The sequence below is a fragment of the Eptatretus burgeri genome, chromosome 13 (genome assembly GCF_056783735.1).
Source record: "Eptatretus burgeri isolate ZD-2024b chromosome 13, Ebu_testis_v1, whole genome shotgun sequence".
Taxonomy (NCBI): Eukaryota; Metazoa; Chordata; class Myxini; order Myxiniformes; family Myxinidae; genus Eptatretus; species Eptatretus burgeri.
The window spans coordinates 12,866,380-12,884,784 of NC_140973.1; the positions used below are offsets into that span (position 1 = coordinate 12,866,380).

General features: G+C 45.0%; 1 protein-coding gene across 7 annotated transcripts in view; it reads right to left on the reverse strand.

Annotated features, from left to right (window-relative positions):
- The window catches only part of LOC147013866 (A disintegrin and metalloproteinase with thrombospondin motifs 9-like), a 178,258-nt gene that overhangs the window by 31,191 nt on the left and 128,662 nt on the right, over positions 1-18,405 (reverse strand). For 3 of the 7 annotated variants that reach the window (XR_015050537.1, XM_085851169.1, XM_085851171.1), the window contains exons 30-34: positions 14,207-14,377; positions 6,760-6,954; positions 6,295-6,424; positions 6,076-6,170; positions 5,853-5,947 (exon numbers count right to left, since the gene is read on the reverse strand). Coding sequence is in view for 4 of the 7 variants with exons in the window: in XM_085851169.1 (XP_085707295.1) it covers positions 5,853-5,947; positions 6,076-6,170; positions 6,295-6,424; positions 6,760-6,954; positions 14,207-14,377 (686 nt within the window). In the remaining 3 variants the exon portion in view is untranslated. Of the gene's footprint in view, positions 1-5,852; positions 5,948-6,075; positions 6,171-6,294; positions 6,425-6,759; positions 6,955-14,206; positions 14,378-18,405 lie in introns of those variants that run through there. The other 4 variants (XR_015050538.1, XM_085851170.1, XM_085851172.1 and 1 more) reach the window with 3 other exon arrangements.

Below are 18,405 nucleotides of genomic sequence, written 5' to 3' on the forward strand. Positions count from 1 at the left end.
GGACTGAATCGTGGGACATAAAATGAAGACTAAGGAAAATGGACATTTTAAAAATCAGAGGTAATTTGAACATGGAACACCTTGCTTTGGGTGGTGGGCTTGGGATCCGAGGATCCTGAGTTAAAATTCCACTTGGCTTTTGAATTAATACCAGGTGGGGTTGACTCTGCCTGCCATCCTTCCGAGGTCGGCAAAATGAGTGCCAGCATGCTGGTATCCTGGGTCGGAGGGGTGACCCGTCCAGAATTGTGTCCAATAGCCAAGGAGACTGCTTGGGCAGCACCAACGCTCTGCACAGAGTATGGTCCCGAAAAGAAAAAAAAACACCATGCCAAGAAGGACAAAGGATGATTTTAAAAGGAGAATGAACAGATATCCTATCGCAGTATAAAACTAAGACACTCATTGGAGCGTATAACTCCGCCATGTAATCCCTGATCCACGAGAACATATCGGACCCAATACATTTTTGAAATATCATGCTATACAGGACTACATCGTTTTTGGCCCCGTCTCTCAATGGTGAAGAATCACATTCAAAATTAAATAATTCTCGTATCCAGATCCGGATCTTCACCAAAATCAAACCAATTCGTCCTTGCAACACACCCAACCTGTCCACCAAGTTTCATCCGAATCCGTGAAAATCATTTTGAGATATCGTGCTACATATCGGTTTAATCCTATCTATCAATGATGAAAAATCACATTAAAAATTTTAGTATCTGGATCCGGATTCGGATCTTCACCAAAATCGAATGAGTTCATCCTTGTCACACACCGAACCTGTCCAAAAATTTTCATCTGAATCCGTCTACAACTTTTTGAGATATCCTTCGAAAACATGGACCAACTTCTGTCTTCTCATCCAAACTCTCTCTTCCTCTTATGTGGTGACTTCAATTGTCATCATGCCAGTTGGCTCGGTGTGGGTACCTCTCTCACCTGTCATGGCACTTCAGCAAAAGTCTTCTGCGACTCATTGGGACTGACTCAATCGGTCAACTTCCCGACCCGGATCTCAACCAATGGTACTCCATCTCTTCTGGATCTGATTTTGACAAATTTCCCTGACAATATCTGCTGCTCTTCCTTCGCTCCAATCGGTTCTTCTGACCACGTCCTTATTAAAGTGGACATCTCTCTGGCTGTTATTGGAGAACCACCTCAGCACCGTCGAGTCTGGCATTTCACTAAAGCCGACTGGCAGGGTCTCTAAGCAGCCACCAAACCTCTAGACTGGTCTCCAATCTCTACTTTCTCCAACATCAACTCGTCCTGGGAATTCTTTCATAGAAACTTACTCTCCCTCGTGCACAGATTTATCCCCTCTCGTCGTCAGTTGTCCTACCCTTCCTTCCGCCCTTGGTTCACTGAAGCTTGTGGCGAGGCAGTTGTCCTGAAACAACTTGCCTTTGCCTCATGGAAAGCAAACCCAACTGAGGGCAATCTCAGTTCCTTCCATAAAGCTCGGAACAAGTTGGTATCTACCCTCAGGAGAGCCAGAAAACAACATCTTTCAAAGCTCAAGTCTGAACTTTCAAACCTCTCTCCCTCCTCCAAATCCTGGTGGCAGCGAATTACCTCCAACAACGAAGGTGATTATGTTTTCACACCCTCTCTGTCTGTTTGTCTGTTTGTGTGCAGGATATCTCAAAAAGTTGTTGACGGATTCAGACAACATTTGGTGGGCAGGTTGAGAGTGTCGCAAGGACAAACTGGTTTGATTTTGGTGAAGATCCTCATCTGGATCTCGATACGATAATTATTTAATGTTTAAAGTGATTCTTCACCATTGAGAGGGCCAAAAATGATGTAGTACTGTTTAGCATGATATTTCAAAAATGTATTGGGTCCGATATATTCTCGTGGATCACATATTATGTGGAGGAGGTATGTGCTCTATTGAAGGCCCTCAAGTTAAGTATGTTTCTGGTGTATGTTCCCCCTCCATCCCGTTCCTTACCTCAAATGGCCGCACTGCTGATACCGCACGTGAAAAGGCTGAATGCCTAAACTCGGTGTTTGCTTCTAAATCTTGTGTCCGAAACCCATCACTTTCTATACCCACCTTACCCAGTCGCACCCAGCTGTCCCTGGACTCTGTGTCCTTTTATCCTGACAAGGTGGAGAGTTTGCTGTCAAACCTCAACTCATATTCTGCAACCGGTCCAGACAGCATCAGCCGACATGTGCTAAAAACCTGCTCCTCTGCTCTTGCTCACCCTCTCTCTGTTCTATTCTCCCTCTAATTTGCTTAAGGTCATCTGCCATCTGCTTGGAAATCAACAAACATTACCACTCTGCATAAAAAAGGTGCAAAAATAGATCCCTGCAACTACAAACCAATCAGCCTTCTCCCAATCATCAGCAAGGTTATGGAACCAATCATCACTTCAGACATTAAATCCTTCCTCTTCTCCAATGTCCTGATTTCCGATCAATTTGGTTTCAGACCAGGTCACTCTACCCTGGATATGCTGCTTCTGCTCTCCCAACAATGGATGGAGGTCCTCAATGCTGGACGTGGAATCAGAGCCATATCCGGAGACACATTGCGTGCTTTTGACAAGGTCTGGCACCCTGCCCTGCTCACCAAACTCTCTTCCTATGGTATCCAAGGCCATCTCCACTCATGGCTCGCAGACTTCCTCTACTGTCACAGTCAACGTGTGGCCCTAAATGGAGTTCTTTCATCCCCTCTTCCTGTCCAGTCTGGAGTTCCTCAAGGTAGCGTTCTGGGCCCTGTTCTTTTTTCTGGTTTTCATCAATGATCTCTCCTACTCTCTGGAAAATCCTCTTTATCTCTTTGCTGATGACTCCACCCTCTGCCATACCATCGGTCATCCCTCAGACCGGCAAGCAGCAGCTTTTTCGCCCACTGCTGATCTAGATAAAATCACAAACTGGTCCAACACGTGGAACATGTCTTTCAATCCTGACAACTCTCACACTCTCACTATGTCTCTCTGAAAGGACCATCTGGAACCCCCCCCCCCCCATGTACTTTCTCAACAATCCTCTTGAATAAGTCCTTTCATTTAAGCTTATGGGTCTCACTATCTGCCATGATCTTTCCTGGGAAAGCCACATTTCCAACCTGGCCTCCAAAGCCAGTCGCCGACTGGGAATCCTTCGTCGTGCAAAGTCCTTCCTCGGCCCACCTGAGCTCCTGGCCACAAACAAAGCTTTCGTCCACAGCCTGATGGAGTACTGCTGTCCCTTTTGGGCTGGTGCTCCCGCCTCTCACCTTTCTCAGCTTCACGCTGTGGAAACCAAGGCATTTCAGATCATTGGTATCTCCCGTGATGAGGGTGAGTCTTTGGGCCTCTCACTCTCTCACCGCAGGCTGATCGGTGGTCTTTCTGTCTTCTACCGTCTCCTCTCCAGTCTTGCCCCCCCTGTTCTGTCTGCGATATGTCCCCCCCATATTTCCGCAAGGTGCTCAAGGTCCGCCAGCAACCCCCTTCTGGTAAAACTACCAAAATTACGAATCACTGCTCACCTTCACTCTTTCATTCCTCCTTTTCCCCACCTTTGGAATAAACTTTCATACTCTCTTTAATCCCATTCTTCCCTCCTGATCTTCAAAAACAGCTGTTCACCTCTACATCTTATCTTCCCCCATCCAAAACCATGATGTTTTCTACCCCCGTTAATCCTCCCCAAACCCACCTCCTTCGAATTCCCTGCTTTCTTTCCTGAAAGTTCTATGTCGTGTCAGGTCCTGAAAGTCCCTATCGTGTCCATCTTGTTTGCCCCGTGATCCCCGCCACATCCTTCTCCCTCCCACAGATCTCCTCATGTCTCTGTTCTCCACCGATTTGTCCATCCCTCTCCCGCCCCTCTTGTCTCCTGCCCCCCCCCCCTGCCACAACTGCATTGTGTGTTAGCTCTCAAATGAGACTCGACAATGTATACAAAAAAAATGAAACAGACAAACAAACAGACAGAAAGGGGTGAAAACATAACCTCCTTCACTTTCGGTGGTGGAGGTAAAAATAAAGGGAATGTGACTATAGGTAAGAATGCAGGTAAGACGGATAGGCAGGTAGGGGTGGTTATGGTGTGGTACCTGTGTGTACAGGTGCTCATTATCCCTTCCTTATCCACTTGGGTCTTCTTCCCTCTCCCTTTATTCCCCCTGAAGCGGCTTGCTTTGTTGCTCACTTTTTCTTCTCTCCTCCGCCTAGTTACTCATTTCTTCTTTCAACATATTATTTATTCCCCACTTTTCGCCAAAAGGAAAAGCCCCGATTATTTGTCTAATTGTCTGAACTAACATTTGAAGCTGTCTCTCTTATTCACACATGGTTGCTTGATGTCTTATGTCATGTGAAATATGAGTATGGCTCTCGTGTTGGGATGAGGATGCAGTGCAGGATGGATGAGCAGAATTTATGAAAATGATACAAAAAAAGAAGAGGGCATATACCTGGGGAATAGAAATAAAAAAAAACGAAACTGGCACTCGGTAGAGTGTGTACCACTGCCAGGCTGAACAATTCACCTTTAAGATCCCACTGATAGGCCGGATCTGCATCCGGACCTTAACCAAAATCTAATCCTTCACCAAAACATAGGAACCACGATACTTGATGCAAACAAAGTGAAAACCAATTTTCCTTCCAAATAAATCATATCTTCAGTTAATCTCTTGTGCTAGAAATCTGCACCACCCAGGTTGCCACCCTGTCACCACATTTCAAATCGATATCCTCAGTCATGTGGTTAGGTAGAGTAAGGTGGGGGCAAGATGTCCCTGTTGAGAAGGGTGGGACCTGAACCAAAATCTAATTGGCTTGTTGTTGTCACCGACCCAACTCATCCATCAAGTTTTGTTATAACTCGTCCACAACGTTTTGAAGTGTCGTACTATACATCGTTTTTGGCCCCATCTCTTAATGGTGAAGATTCACTTGAGAAATTAAAAGAATTCTCATGTCCGACTCCGGATCTGAATTTTCACGAAAATCGAACCCATTCTTCCTTGGCACACACTCAACCTGTCCGCCAAGTTTCGTCCGAATCCGTCAGTAATTTTTTGAGATATCCTGCTCACAGAAAGACAGCCAGACAAACAAACAGACAAACTGGGGTGAAAATATAACCTCTGTTCACCTTCAGTGGTGGAGGTAACAAACAAAGCAGTTGTGTCCAACAGCTACTAGATAGAGTCTTGCAGGATTAGAGGCTTTCGGACTTGAGAGATAGCACCACCTGACCAGTCAAAACATCTAATATCTAGATATTCAAAGAGGAAGTAAGCAATGAGTGCAGAGTAAGATGGGGGGGTGCAAATGCCCCCTCCTACTCCCCCAATTTCTGTTCCAGGCTCCTGTTTATATGTTTTAGTATCCAGGATGTATGGAACAGAGGGCTTTCTGGCTGATGGTATTGCAAATAATTTCAAATGGGAAAGGTTCAGTACATTGAACCAAAGGACCACATCATATACACAAGAAGCATGCATCACGCCTCACCCTTTTCGACAGGTATATCTTGCCCCCGCCTTACTCTATCTCACCACATGACTAAGGATATCGATTTGAAATGTGGTGACAGGGTGGCAGCCTGGGTGGTGCAGATTTCTAGCACAGGAGATTAACTGAAGATATAATTTATTTGGAAGGAAAATTGGTTTTCACTTTGTTTGCATCATGTATCGTGCTTCCCAGGCAGTTAAACAAATGATCGATTCGGTATCATGGTTCCGAGGCAAGTAAAATTTTAATTATTATACAACGCTGTCCATTTTTCACAAAATCTCAGGATGCCTTCCAAAAAAAAAGGAATAAAAAGTTCGGAAAAAGCAACTTGGCTTGCAATAGGAAGGACAAGGTTACGGTTACCTGAAGCCAAACACTTCAGAGTAGTTCTCATCCTCTCCACCTGTCAGTGTCAGGTATTCGGTCGGTGACTGAGATTCCATGTCAGTGCAGTGGATCTGCAGCAGCAGCAGCAGCAGCAGCAGCAGCATCAACATCTCAATTCGCATCAACTTGCAACTAGTCCGTCGTTCGGTCAAAAATATTACAAGCTCCCACAAGCTGAAGAGGTCTGGCACAAACAAACCTTGATCATGGAAGCACCAATTAGCAGCAGGAAATCCCCATCAACGTTCACCCCATGGAGGTTTTGGACGTCCGAACAGCTCGTCGGCACATCACCTGCAAGTAAACGCAATGCACACCACAAACTAAGATGGTGCATTTCAGTGAAATAAAATTAAAATTCAGATACAAAACTTGAGCTTGCATATACTAGACATCACACGGACACGTTGAAGCTCACATGGCATTTGGGAACAAGACTGCCGATTGGTTGGTCTCTCGCTCGCAACACATTTCTCACTGATGTCACCCTGCAGTGTGCGACACTGGATGGACCTCCTCCTGTGTCCATGACCACATGTAACAGAGCACTGCCACACACACACACACACACACACACACACACACACACACACACACACACACACACACACACACACACACACACACACACACACACACACACACACACACACACACACACACACACACACACACACACACACACACACGTCAGCCAGCTCTTTGTTCATCACTCAGTAATCCACATTCCCATCCCTGTGCATATCGTTTGCAAAGTCTTGAAGGTTATTTTAAAATTTTAATTGCACTCATCTCAAACAATCAGAGCATCAGCTGTCAATGAATGATTCTGGTCAGACAACAAGGAAGCCAAACAACAGTGACTGGTGGAGGAAGGACTCACCGGGCTCCATGCGCCAAGATACCATTGTGGAGTTTCAGAGCAGTGCATAAGATGACACGGCTGAGTGTCTGGGGGTGGAGGTGTCGGACACGATGAAGCTGGCTGTTGTCCATATGGAAAGGCCACGGCACCACCATAGCCTTCAGCACAGAACACCAGACGGTACTGGTAGCCACGTTCACAGGACACTGAACACTGGGAATTAATTGATAAATATTTAATGCAGGAATAAAAGGCCTTGCGGCCATGTTAAAATCTCACACTGATATTTTGTTTTCAAAGGGAAACCACAGCACTCACATAAATGGTGACTTGACAATTTGACACCATTTGGATTATGAGAAGACACGTATTTATAGCGTTAGTAAATATGGTGGAAATATTTTGACTCACCTCCTCTCCCATATGCTCCATAATTGCCACTTCTCTCTCCTCCTATCTCCAGCCAAATGTCTTTCCCTTCTCTATCCATTCCTAGCACATTCCCATTCCCACCCACCCCCATAACACCCCCCTCCCCTCCCTCTCTCTCTCACTCCCTCGTCTCTCACTCCCTCGTCTCTCTCTCTCTCTCCCTCGTCTCTCTCTCTCTCTCCCTCGTCTCTCTCTCTCTCTCCCTCGTCTCTCTCTCTCTCCCTCGTCTCTCTCTCTCACTCCCTCGTCTCTCTCTCTCTCTCCCTCGTCTCTCTCTCTCTCCCTCGTCTCTCTCTCTCTTTCTCTCTCTCTCTCTCTTTCTCTCTCTCTCTCTCTCTCTCTCCCTCGTCTCTCTCTCTCTCTCCCTCCTCTCTCTCTCTCTCTCTCTCTCTCTCTCTCTCTCTCTCTCTCTCTCTCTCTCTCTCTCTCTCTCTCTCTCTCTCTCTCTCTCTCTCTCTCTCTCTCTCTCTCTCTCTCTGTGTCATCCTCACTTCCTTTTCTAAATATTCATCTTTTATATTGCAGCCACAACCTCCTCCACCTTGATGTATATGTGAGAAATATAGAAGGAAGAACTAACTAGTCATTGTAGTGAAGGCTCGTGTCCAGATCTATCGATCTACTATATAATCTATCGAGCTTCCCTCTCCATTTGCCCTTCTTACTTTCCTTCACTTCTCTCCTCTCTTCTGCCTTCCTTTTCCTCTTTTCTCTCCTTTATCACTTTTCTCTCTCCTTTATTTCAGTCTTCATTTTATTTTAATTATCATTGATTTTTTAAAATCTTGTATCTTTTATTACATTAAATTTTTTTTATTTATTTATTACCATTTATCATTTTGTAGCATTTATTATTTGTACTATTTATTCTTTGTTTATATTTATTGACTGTTCTATTGTAATGTTGCGGTTATGGGGGTAGATGGAGGAATTTAATCGGAAAGTTAGGATTGATTAGAGTTGTTTGGTCTGTGGACGTGTAGGAGACGTCTTGATGTAATTAAGTAGGGAAATTGTGAGCTTAAGTGTTACGCGTCACCAGACGGGAGATGGTGCGGTGTTAATTAGAAAGGGATTAAGAATAAGTTTCCCCAGTTTGTGATTGCCCCCCTGTGACCTATTGCTACGTTTTTGCATTTACAAACAAGCCAGGCGAGACGAGCAAGCAGAGGCCCCGCCTTCCCGGGTTTCCCGCCAGCATGCCATGCCCCAGATGTGGACGATTGTCTGGTGTGACGTTGAGGAGAGATCAAGAGCGAATGCATGAGTTCGGAGTGAAGGACGCTCGCGGTCAAGAGAGGAATGTGGCTGGGACGGAGGATCTCGCTTTGCTCTCCTCTTGCCATGACAAAATGGCTTTCCGTCGAAGCATGAAAAAGACTGCACGATTCTCGTGTTCGTGCTGAGGCAACTTGGCTCGCGTGGTGGAGGAAGACGCTGGCCATTGACTCGTAGTTGGGTTGTGAGAGATTTGCTTTTCTTTTATTTCATTTCCCTCTTGTCAGTATTTATGTCTCTGTGTAGAGGCGTCTTGACTTTGAGTTTAATTTACTTCACGTTATGATTATTACATATTGAATTACCCTTGTAAATATTTTGATTGACATTAAATCCCCGTGTTTATTTTAAGTTGCTGTATCCATGTATTTGCAGTCGGGTTCGAGTACAAACCCCTTGTGCTATCAATCCATCTGTGCCTCCGTCGCTCCGCCAGTGCCGATTTCCCCTACCACGTGCGCCATCATCTCTGATGATCAACCGCCTCCGAAGGAAAACCACTCGGCTATCCAGGCTGGCTGGTGTTAACCGCCCGTCTACCACAATTTGGGTTGGGGAATTAACTCAACCGCCAGACCCACGACAATATTGTTATATTACGATTCGATACATACATATATATATATATATGGAAAAATTACAGGCCCAGACCAAGAATCGAAACCAGGTCCTTTGGTAAACCGTGTCAGTGCTCTACCATCTGAGCTATCTGGGTGACCCACCTCCCGGTCTGGGCCCGTAATTTTTCCATATATATTTATGCTGTTCTATCCTGTTCATTTCTAAATACATTACGACACCTTCTGGTGGCGATTAATAGCGGACATGGATGTGTTCCCCCATGGGGTGAAGACCCTCTCGTGAGCAGGCCCTCGATGCTCCTATGGTTGACAGTGAGTGCCCCGGAAGCAGCAGGGGAAAGAGTGGCACCTGTATATGTGGAAGAATTGCGTTGCTCAGCTGGTGGGTTGCCCAGATAGCTCAGATTGCAGAGCACTGTTACAGGTCATTAGCTGGTGGGTGACCCAAATAGCTCAGATGGCAGAGCACTGGTACAAGTTGCAAGGATAGCGGAGCACTGGTACAACTGGTACAGGTTGCCAGAATGGCAGAGCACTGGTACAGGTTGCCAGTGGTGGGTGACCCAGATAGCTCAGACAGCAGAGCACTGGTACAGGTTGCCAGTGGTGGGTGACCCAGATAGCTCAGACAGCAGAGCACTGGTACAGGTTGCTAGTGGTGGGTGACCCAGATAGCTCAGACAGCAGAGCACTGGTACAGGTTGCCAGTGGTGGGTGACCCAGATAGCTCAGACAGCAGAGCACTGGTACAGGTTGCCAGGATGGCCAGAGGACCTTGGTTTGATTCCTCTGTCTGGGCCTGTAATTTTTCCATATATATTTATAATGTTGGTTCTATCCCGTTCATTTCTAATTTATGCTAATTAACGCATATATTCATACATATTATACATTTATTTATTAATAGTACGTGCAAACAAACAACAAAAAAAACTTTCAAACTGCGTGCCAGAAACAACAACCACACAGGCCGTTCCTTCGCTCTCGCGTGCTCGTACGTGCGTGGCCGTATGTGCGTGGCCGTACGTGCAAAAAAAAAAACTTTCAAACCGCGTGCCAGAAACAACAACCACACAGGCCGTTCCTTCACTCTCGTGTGCCCGTACATGCGTGGCCGTACGTGCAAAAAAAAAAAAAACTTTCAAACAACAGCACAGGCCGTTCCTTTGCTCTAGTAAACGACGACTGGATTGGGGCATTGTGTTTATCTATAAATGTGCATAAGAAATCGAGAAATTATTAGAATACAGTGTCATCACTATCCGGAAGTCCGTACGTTGTAACCCGTAATGAGGAACGCGCTGGGTGCAAAACGCCAAGCAACGTGTCCTGTCATTGGTAAATGAAGATCTCTTCCCCAACGGCCACGCCTACGCAGCAACGTGTCCTGTCATTGGTAACTAAATGGTGCCCTTTCCCCATCGGCCACGCCTATGCAGCAACGTGTCCTGTCATTGGTTTGGTAAATAAATGGCCATAACTTGGGAACCACTTGTCCGATTAATATCAAACCTTGAAAAGGCACAAACTCCGGTCCCCAGCAATATACCTGGAAAGTTTCAATTAGATCGGACCAGTGGTTGTCAAGAAACAGCGGTCTCACACACACACACACACACACACACACACACACACACACACACACACACACACACACACACACACACACACACACACACACACACACACACACACACACACACACACACACACACACACACACACACACACACACACACACACACACACACAGCTGGAATTATAGCTAGATTACCTTCACCACTGAAGGTGAAGGAGGTTATGTTTTCACCCCTCTATGTTTGTTACTTGCAAAAAAAGATTTTTCAAATATATTGGTCAGTCCATTTTGTTATTATGCATGGTGTTGGCTTAATTGTTATGGTGGTGGGCTTGTCATCCTTGGGTGTTGATTTCAAATCCTGCTTGGCTGTTGAATTAATACCAGGTGGGATTGACTTAGCCTGTCATCCTTCTGAGGTTGGCAAAATGAGCACCAGCTTGCTGGGATGATTGAGCCATTTGAGTATCCTGTGTTGGAGTGGTGACCTGTCCATGCTTCTGCCCAATAGCCCAGGAGACTGCATGAACACTCTACATCGAGTGTGGTCCTGATGGGTTGATGGATTTTGTTATTCTGTATGTTTGTCTGTCAATCACCTACAGCTCGTAATTCTAAACCAATCCTCATGAATTTTAACAAGTCGGAGAGGTCATCTCAACTGAGAAGCCGATTGATTTTGAGGTCAAAGGTCAAATTTCTAAAATCGTCATTTTTCATCTGATTGACTTGAAATTTGAACAAGATTTGAAAATTACATCACCAAATTGGGAAACCAACTATTTTGAGGTCAAAAGGTCAAAGGTCAACTCAAGGTCAAACTTCAAAAATCATCAATTTTCATCTGAGAAATAAATTTTCATCCAATTGAGTTGAAAATTAAACAGCAATTGCATTGTCCATCAATGAATTGGGAAATCAGCTATTTTTGAGATCAAAAGATCGAAGGTCAAACTTCAAAAATCATCAATTTTCAACTGAAAAATCGTCAATTTACATCTAGTTAACTTGAGTTGAACAGAATTTGCATCGTCCATCAATGAATTGGGAAAGCAACTATTTTTGATGTCAAAAACAACCCACACTCTCTTCAATCCCATTCTTCCCTCCAGGTCTTCAAAACAGCTGTTCACCACCATCTCTTATATTCCCCCATCCAAAACCATGATCTTTTCTCCCCCCTTTAATCTACCCCAAACTTTCCCTGATTCCCTGAACTTTCCCTGATTCCTTCAAATTCCCTGATTTCCTTTGTGAAAGTCCCTGTAGTGTCCATCTTGTTTACCCCGTGTACCCCGCCCCATCCCTCTCCCTTTTTTGTATACACCATCGAAGCTCCGTGATAGCTAAAACACAGAACATACAACAAGGGGAGCAGGAGACAAGAGGGGTGACAGAGGGAAGGAAACAACAGTGGGGAACAGACATGAGGAGATCTGTGGAAGGGAGAGGGATGGGGTGGGGTACACAGGGTAAACAAGATGGACACCACAGGGACTTTCAGGAAGGAAAGCAAGGAATTTGTCGGAATTGGGTTTGGGGTGGATTAGCGGGGGTCGAAAAGATCGTGGTTTTGGATGGGGTAAGATAAGAGATGGTGGTGAACAGTTGTTTTGAAGACTTGTAGGCAAGAGTGGGATTGAAGAGGGTGTGGGAGTTTGTTCCAGACGTGGGAAAAAAGAGGAACAAAAGAGTGAAGGTGAGCAGTGATTCTTGATTTTGGTAGTTTTACCAGAAACGGGTTGCTGGCGGACCTTGAGGGCCCTGCGGAAATATGGGGGGGAGGGGGGGGACATATCTCAGACAGAGAAAGGGGGGGCGAGGCTGGAGAGGAGACGGTAGAAGACAAAAAGACCACCCACCTGCCTGTGGTGAGCGAGTGAAAGACTCAAAGACACAGCCTCATCGCGGGAGACACCAATGATCCTAAATGCCCTGGTTTCCACAGCGTGAAGCCGAGAAAGGTGAGAAGCAGGAGCACCAGCCCAGAGAGGAGAGCAATACTCCATCAGGCTGTGGACAAAAGCTTTGCAAGTGGTCAGGAGCTCAGGTTGGCCGAGGAAGGACTTTGCACGACGGAGGATTCCCAGTCGTCGACTGTATTTGGAGGCCAGCTTGGAGATGTGGCTTTCCCAGGAAAGATCATGGCAGATAGTGAGACGCAGAAGCTTGAAGGAAAGGACTTCTTCCAGAGGATTGTTAAGAAAGTAGATGGTTGGGGGGGGGGGGGGTTCTAAACGGTCATTTTGGAGAGACAAACTGAGAGTGTGAGATTTGTCCGGATTGAAAGACATGTTCCACATGTTGGACCAGTTTGTGATTTTATCCAGATCTGTAGAGAGCGAAGAAGCTGCTGCTTGCTGTTTTGATGGATGACAGGTGGTACCGCAGAGGGTGGAGTCATCAGCAATGAGATTAAGAGGATTTTCCAGAGTCGGAGAGATCATTGATGAAAACCAGAAAAAGAACAGGGCCCAGAACGCTGAACAGGGCGTTTCCCCAGATCTCCTCATGTCCTGTTCCACACTTTTTTTTCCTTCCCTCTCCCGCCCCCCTTGTCTCCTGCTTCCCTTGTTGTATGTTCTGTGTTAGCGCTCATACGAGCCTTCATAGTATAAAAAAAAAATCAAAGGTCAATGGTCAAAGGTCAACTTAAGGTCAAACATCGAAAGTTATTAAACCTCATCTGAAAAATCATCAATTTTCATCTGATTAACCTGAAAATTAATACAAGCAGCAGTTGCATAGTGCATCAATGAATTTGGAAACTAACTATTTTTGAGGTCAAAAGGTCAAAGGTCAACCCTCGGTCAAACTTCTAAAATCATTTGTTTCAATCTGAAAAATTATCAACTTTCCTCCAATTGACCTGAGCTTCGATTAAGATTGTCAATTTTAATCTTAATGAAATGGACAATTTGATGTATCCATGGCAACTTTTGGAGAGGGGGGTGGATTTTGCAAGTATTGTGCTCTGCACGACATCTTTTTCTTGTTTGTTTGCCTGTCTCTCTGTTTGTGTGCAGGATATCTCAAAAAGTTGTGGACGGATCCGGATGAAATTTAGTGGGCAGGTTCGGTAAGGTTAGATTAATTAAATGCAAGACAAGGATATTAGGAAACATCATTGTACTTTTGCATAAATCCCAAGGACATTTGTGGAGAATGGACAAATCGACATTGTATTTTGGATCTGAACCTGGGAAACCAGCATTATGAGATATTTGCTTAGATGGGAGTAACAAACAAAAGAATAGATAACTTAAAGTTAACCAAAGACAGTTTTGAAAACCTCTTAGACCTTTTAACTTATTTTTGCCTATCAGCAAACAGGTTTTGCCATCAGTTGCAGACCTACAGAATCTCCATCCTACCTTGAAATAAGCATTAATGGGGTCGGGGTTAAAGTAAACCCCAATAAATTCCTTGAACAACCAACGAAAATGTAGTTTTTTTTTCTTTTCTTGGACAAACAAAAAGCTGGATATCATCTAAATGTCTGATCTTAGCGATCAAAGTTTAAACATAAACTTTGTGTTGTAATAAATCTGATGTTTGACTCAATGTAATGAATGAACTGATCATCCCTCCTTACCTGTGACCAGTCTCCGGTGATCCAGATATTTTGACATGGTCGGAGGGTGCAGCTTTCTTCTGCTTGTGGTGTCGCATGGCCATTGCAATGATCTCCGGTCACCGCCTGCTGCCTCTCGTCTTCGCAGGTCACACTGCGCTTCCGTGTGCCTGTCCCACAACTCTGATTGCACTGCAGTTAAAATAAATCAAATTACAATAAAACTTTCAATAAATGTTTTCTTTTTTGGTTTTTTGGTTTTTTACAATAAATCAAGCTCTTTACTATCTCCCTTGGGTTCTCATTAGCTGCACTCAAAAAATCCATGCTGACTATTGCACAGTGCTGCATTTGAGTGGTGATTCATGGTAAAGTCCTATCGAGAGCTCTCCCTTTCCTAAACAGATTGGTCTGCTGTTTGTGGTCTCTGCTTGATGTTATGATATCTATTCATTGATCTTCTTCTTTTATGAGCAGTACCATGGCTGTAGGTAGCATTATTTGCTGGGAGCACAGCTGTGCTGCTGATGTAGTATGTACCCCCTGTAAGTTACAGCACGAATTTGGAATTTGGCCAGGGGGTCAGAAATACCTCACCAGCTACTCCTTGGCAAGGACACAATCAGATCTTTAACATCAACCAACCTAATGCTGGCAAGTGGGATGCCCAGTTTAATGTCAATCCGAGTGACAGCAAACACATTGATGAATCACCCTGACTGTGAAATATCAGAATGACAGTTTATAGCTGGGTTGAGTTTAAAACCTCAGGCTGGACAGCTCAGAGGTGAGTGTGGTTACCTCCAGGTTATCCTGCCAGCCATACTATTCAATGATGTTATGAGCTCAAACAAATAAATAAATATTATTGCTCTTTCTAAGCACTGACTGACCATCCATCCCATCCATTGGGACCATACTCTGTGCAGAGCATTGGTGCTACCTAAGCAGTCTCCTTGGCTATTGGCCCACTCCTGGACAGGTCACCACTCCGCCAGAGGGTACCAGCAAGCTGGCACTCATTTTGCTGACCTCGGAAGGATGACAGGCAGAGTCAACCCCACTTGGTATTAATTCAACAGCCAAGTGGGATTTGAACTCAGGATCCCAGGATCCCAAGCAACCACCTTAACCATGAAACCAACACCAGGCATACTGACTGACTCAATGACTGATATTAAAGATGGGCATCTTCCGGGTGATGTAGAAAGCTGAAATTTTGTGTGCTGGTGGGCAATGAAGCCGGTACACCAGCAAAAAATTCACAGAATCATTGGACAACATCCGTAAATGAAAATAAAAAAATGGAAAAATAAATAAATGAAAAATGCAGGTGAGTGACCCGAGACAATAGGGAAGCACGGTAATTTTTTGCCAACGGACATCGAAGTCAATGCACCAGGAAAAATCACAGAGTCGACTGAAAGCATCCGTAAAAGAAAACATAAATAAATGAAAAAAACATTAAAATAAATGATGAAAAATCAAATGCAGGTGAGCGACCTGAGACAATGGGGGAAGCATGGTCCGTATACTTACACAATGTGTAAGTACACCTCACTCGTATATACATATATATCCTAACTTGCAGACATAATATTGTTACAGTTGTGGAAATTCACAGAACACCAGTCAGGTTCCCCAGAGGTCAGTTATTTCGGTAAGTGTGTGTTCCAGGTTAGATTTCCCCACCGATGTATAAAGGGAATTATTCGTGTGCCGGGCTGTGCATCTTTGAGTGGCCGTTATTCTTTCTCCATCTTTTATTTTAACAATAACAACGACAACCCATGTCCGCCTTTGATGGCGATTTCCAACACGTCCACTTGTGATCAGGGTGATTTCCACCACGTCCGCGTTTGATCGGGGCGAATCCAGCCTGGGTGAAGGCTCAAAGGTGAAAAGGGGGAGGGCGCTGATTTCGGGTGGCAAAGCCCACTGCGGCCCCTCCCCTTGGGTCTATAAATGGCCACGTTCGCTCGCCGACAAGGCATTTTAGCGGTTGGAGAGACGCCGAGTCGTCGGTTGAGTAGCCAAGTGTGCTGGCTGGGTTAGAGAGCGGTTAGTTGAGAGCCATTGGAGAGACGCCGAGCCACCGGCAGGAGTTGAGCCGTTGGAGTTCGGAGTGGAAGGGTTGGAGAGCCTGTGGGAGCTAGCGAGAGCAGTGGAGTTTGTTCGCTGGAAGGTTCGCAAGTAGGAAGCCGGGGCCGAGACCCGTTCGCTCCTCCAGCGCGTCGTCGGCTAGGCCAGGCCGCACGACCAAGGAGAACCGGACAAGCTGCTCACCAAGCCGCCCAAGAGACTGGTGCGTTCGCGACACACCAGGCCGAATGGAGACACCAGGGGTCGCCGATAAAAAGGACCCATCAAGTCATCACGAGGGTGGCCAGGTAGCCGGCCCGGTCTCGCAGGGCCTGTTCCGGTCATCCCGGCCCTGAATACATGAAAGGCTCACGAGCCCGGTTCTTTCTTTCTTGGGTTTTGCATGAAAGTCTGTGGCGCCTTGTCCTTAAGTAGAACTGGTTAAGTGCCTGTATGTACATTGCACAATAGACATCGGCTGTAGGCTTTTGCTCGTGTCTTGTCCCCTATCCCCATTCATTGACTGCTTACGTGCTGGGTGAAAATAAACACCATATTGTTTGAATATCATCCTGCTCGTTGCGTCACTTTCTCCATTGACTGCCATGATGCGTTCGGGAAATTAGCTGGCTGATCAAGCCGATAAAATAATCTGGTCCGACGGGATCTGGCGAAATAAAACCGCTCGGTATTCGCATACGGAACGAGCCGCTTAGCGGCTCGTTTTCGTGCAGGCCCCGTCGAGGTATAAACTCCCGGCATTTCTGTCCGCGCGAATAGTTAGGTATATCAACAATTCGGCGGTTGACCCTGTAGCGCGTGGACAGAATAGTTGGCTGGTTTATGGTGGATTAAAAACACCCGTAGCTGGATTTCGGTGTTGTCCGGAAGCTACGACTAGATTGTCGCATTCGGTGGATGCGCGGCCTGGATTGGGCTGAAAAGGTAGTATGCACGCCGAACCGGCGGAAATCTATAACAATATACTAGATATTGTATAAAGCTTTATATAATTGATTAAGTGGATTGTGCTTGCATTCTGGAAACATCTAAATAAATAATATAAATCAAAAATGAGTAATCAGAATGAGCTATTTATTTCACAGTTTACAGCTGGAGTAATTTTTCATGTAAAAATGTCAAAAGTTATGAAACAAAACGATTATTTATGCTCTAATGAGTTGCTAGGCAATGCTAAGAGATGGAGTTCATGATTCTACGTCTAAGACAAATGTAAATGAGCGGAACCTTCATACCGAAGTCACAAACAGTGATTGCCATATTACATATTTGTCTCACCCCGAAGGGGATGCAAGCCTATTTCAATGGTGTGTGTGTGCGTGCGTGCGTGTGTGCATGTGCATCCATATATTTTTGCTTCAAAAATGGTTTTCTCTGTAACCGTTTGTCCGATTGATGCAAATGTTAAACATAGGAGGGACTCCCCATGGAGAATGTTTCGTTGATAACTCTGACACCAGAGATCTCAAGATATGGCGGCCAAATTGGATTAAAGGAAAAAAATTTGACATCTTTTTCTCCGAAACCACTCAATGAAAATAATTAAAACGGCATACGTTATCAACTCGCCATGGGGTACATGGGGTTTTAATGATGATGTTATCGGTCAAGTCATATTCCAGTCATAATTGGTTGAATTGAAATCCTTTTTCGAAAGATCTTAAACGTCATATATCTGATATACGACTCACGAGAGTGAAGAACAATATCTATGACGTCACCGGTCACGTGACCTGGAGGTCACGTTGGATTGAAAATGAAAACATTTTCAAAAAATCATCTTCTCCAGAACCGCTCAACAAATGGATGTGAAACTTCATGCGTGTGATTAACTAGCCATGGGCATTTTTTAATTTGAATTTTGTTTTTTTCATATTCACCTTCATTGATGCAATTTATCCTTAATGTGTACAACAGTGGTCGTTAAATATCCTCATGATTAATCAATAAAGCTATGGATAATGGCAATGCATGTGACGTAATGGGGTGCATGGATGATATATGGGTGTATGGGACCAAATAGCAGTGTGCCATAATAGTAGCGTGTTCAGTTAACGATGGCACTTTTGTTCAGAATGAGCACGTGAGGCAAGACTATGCACTCTATGAGTGTAATT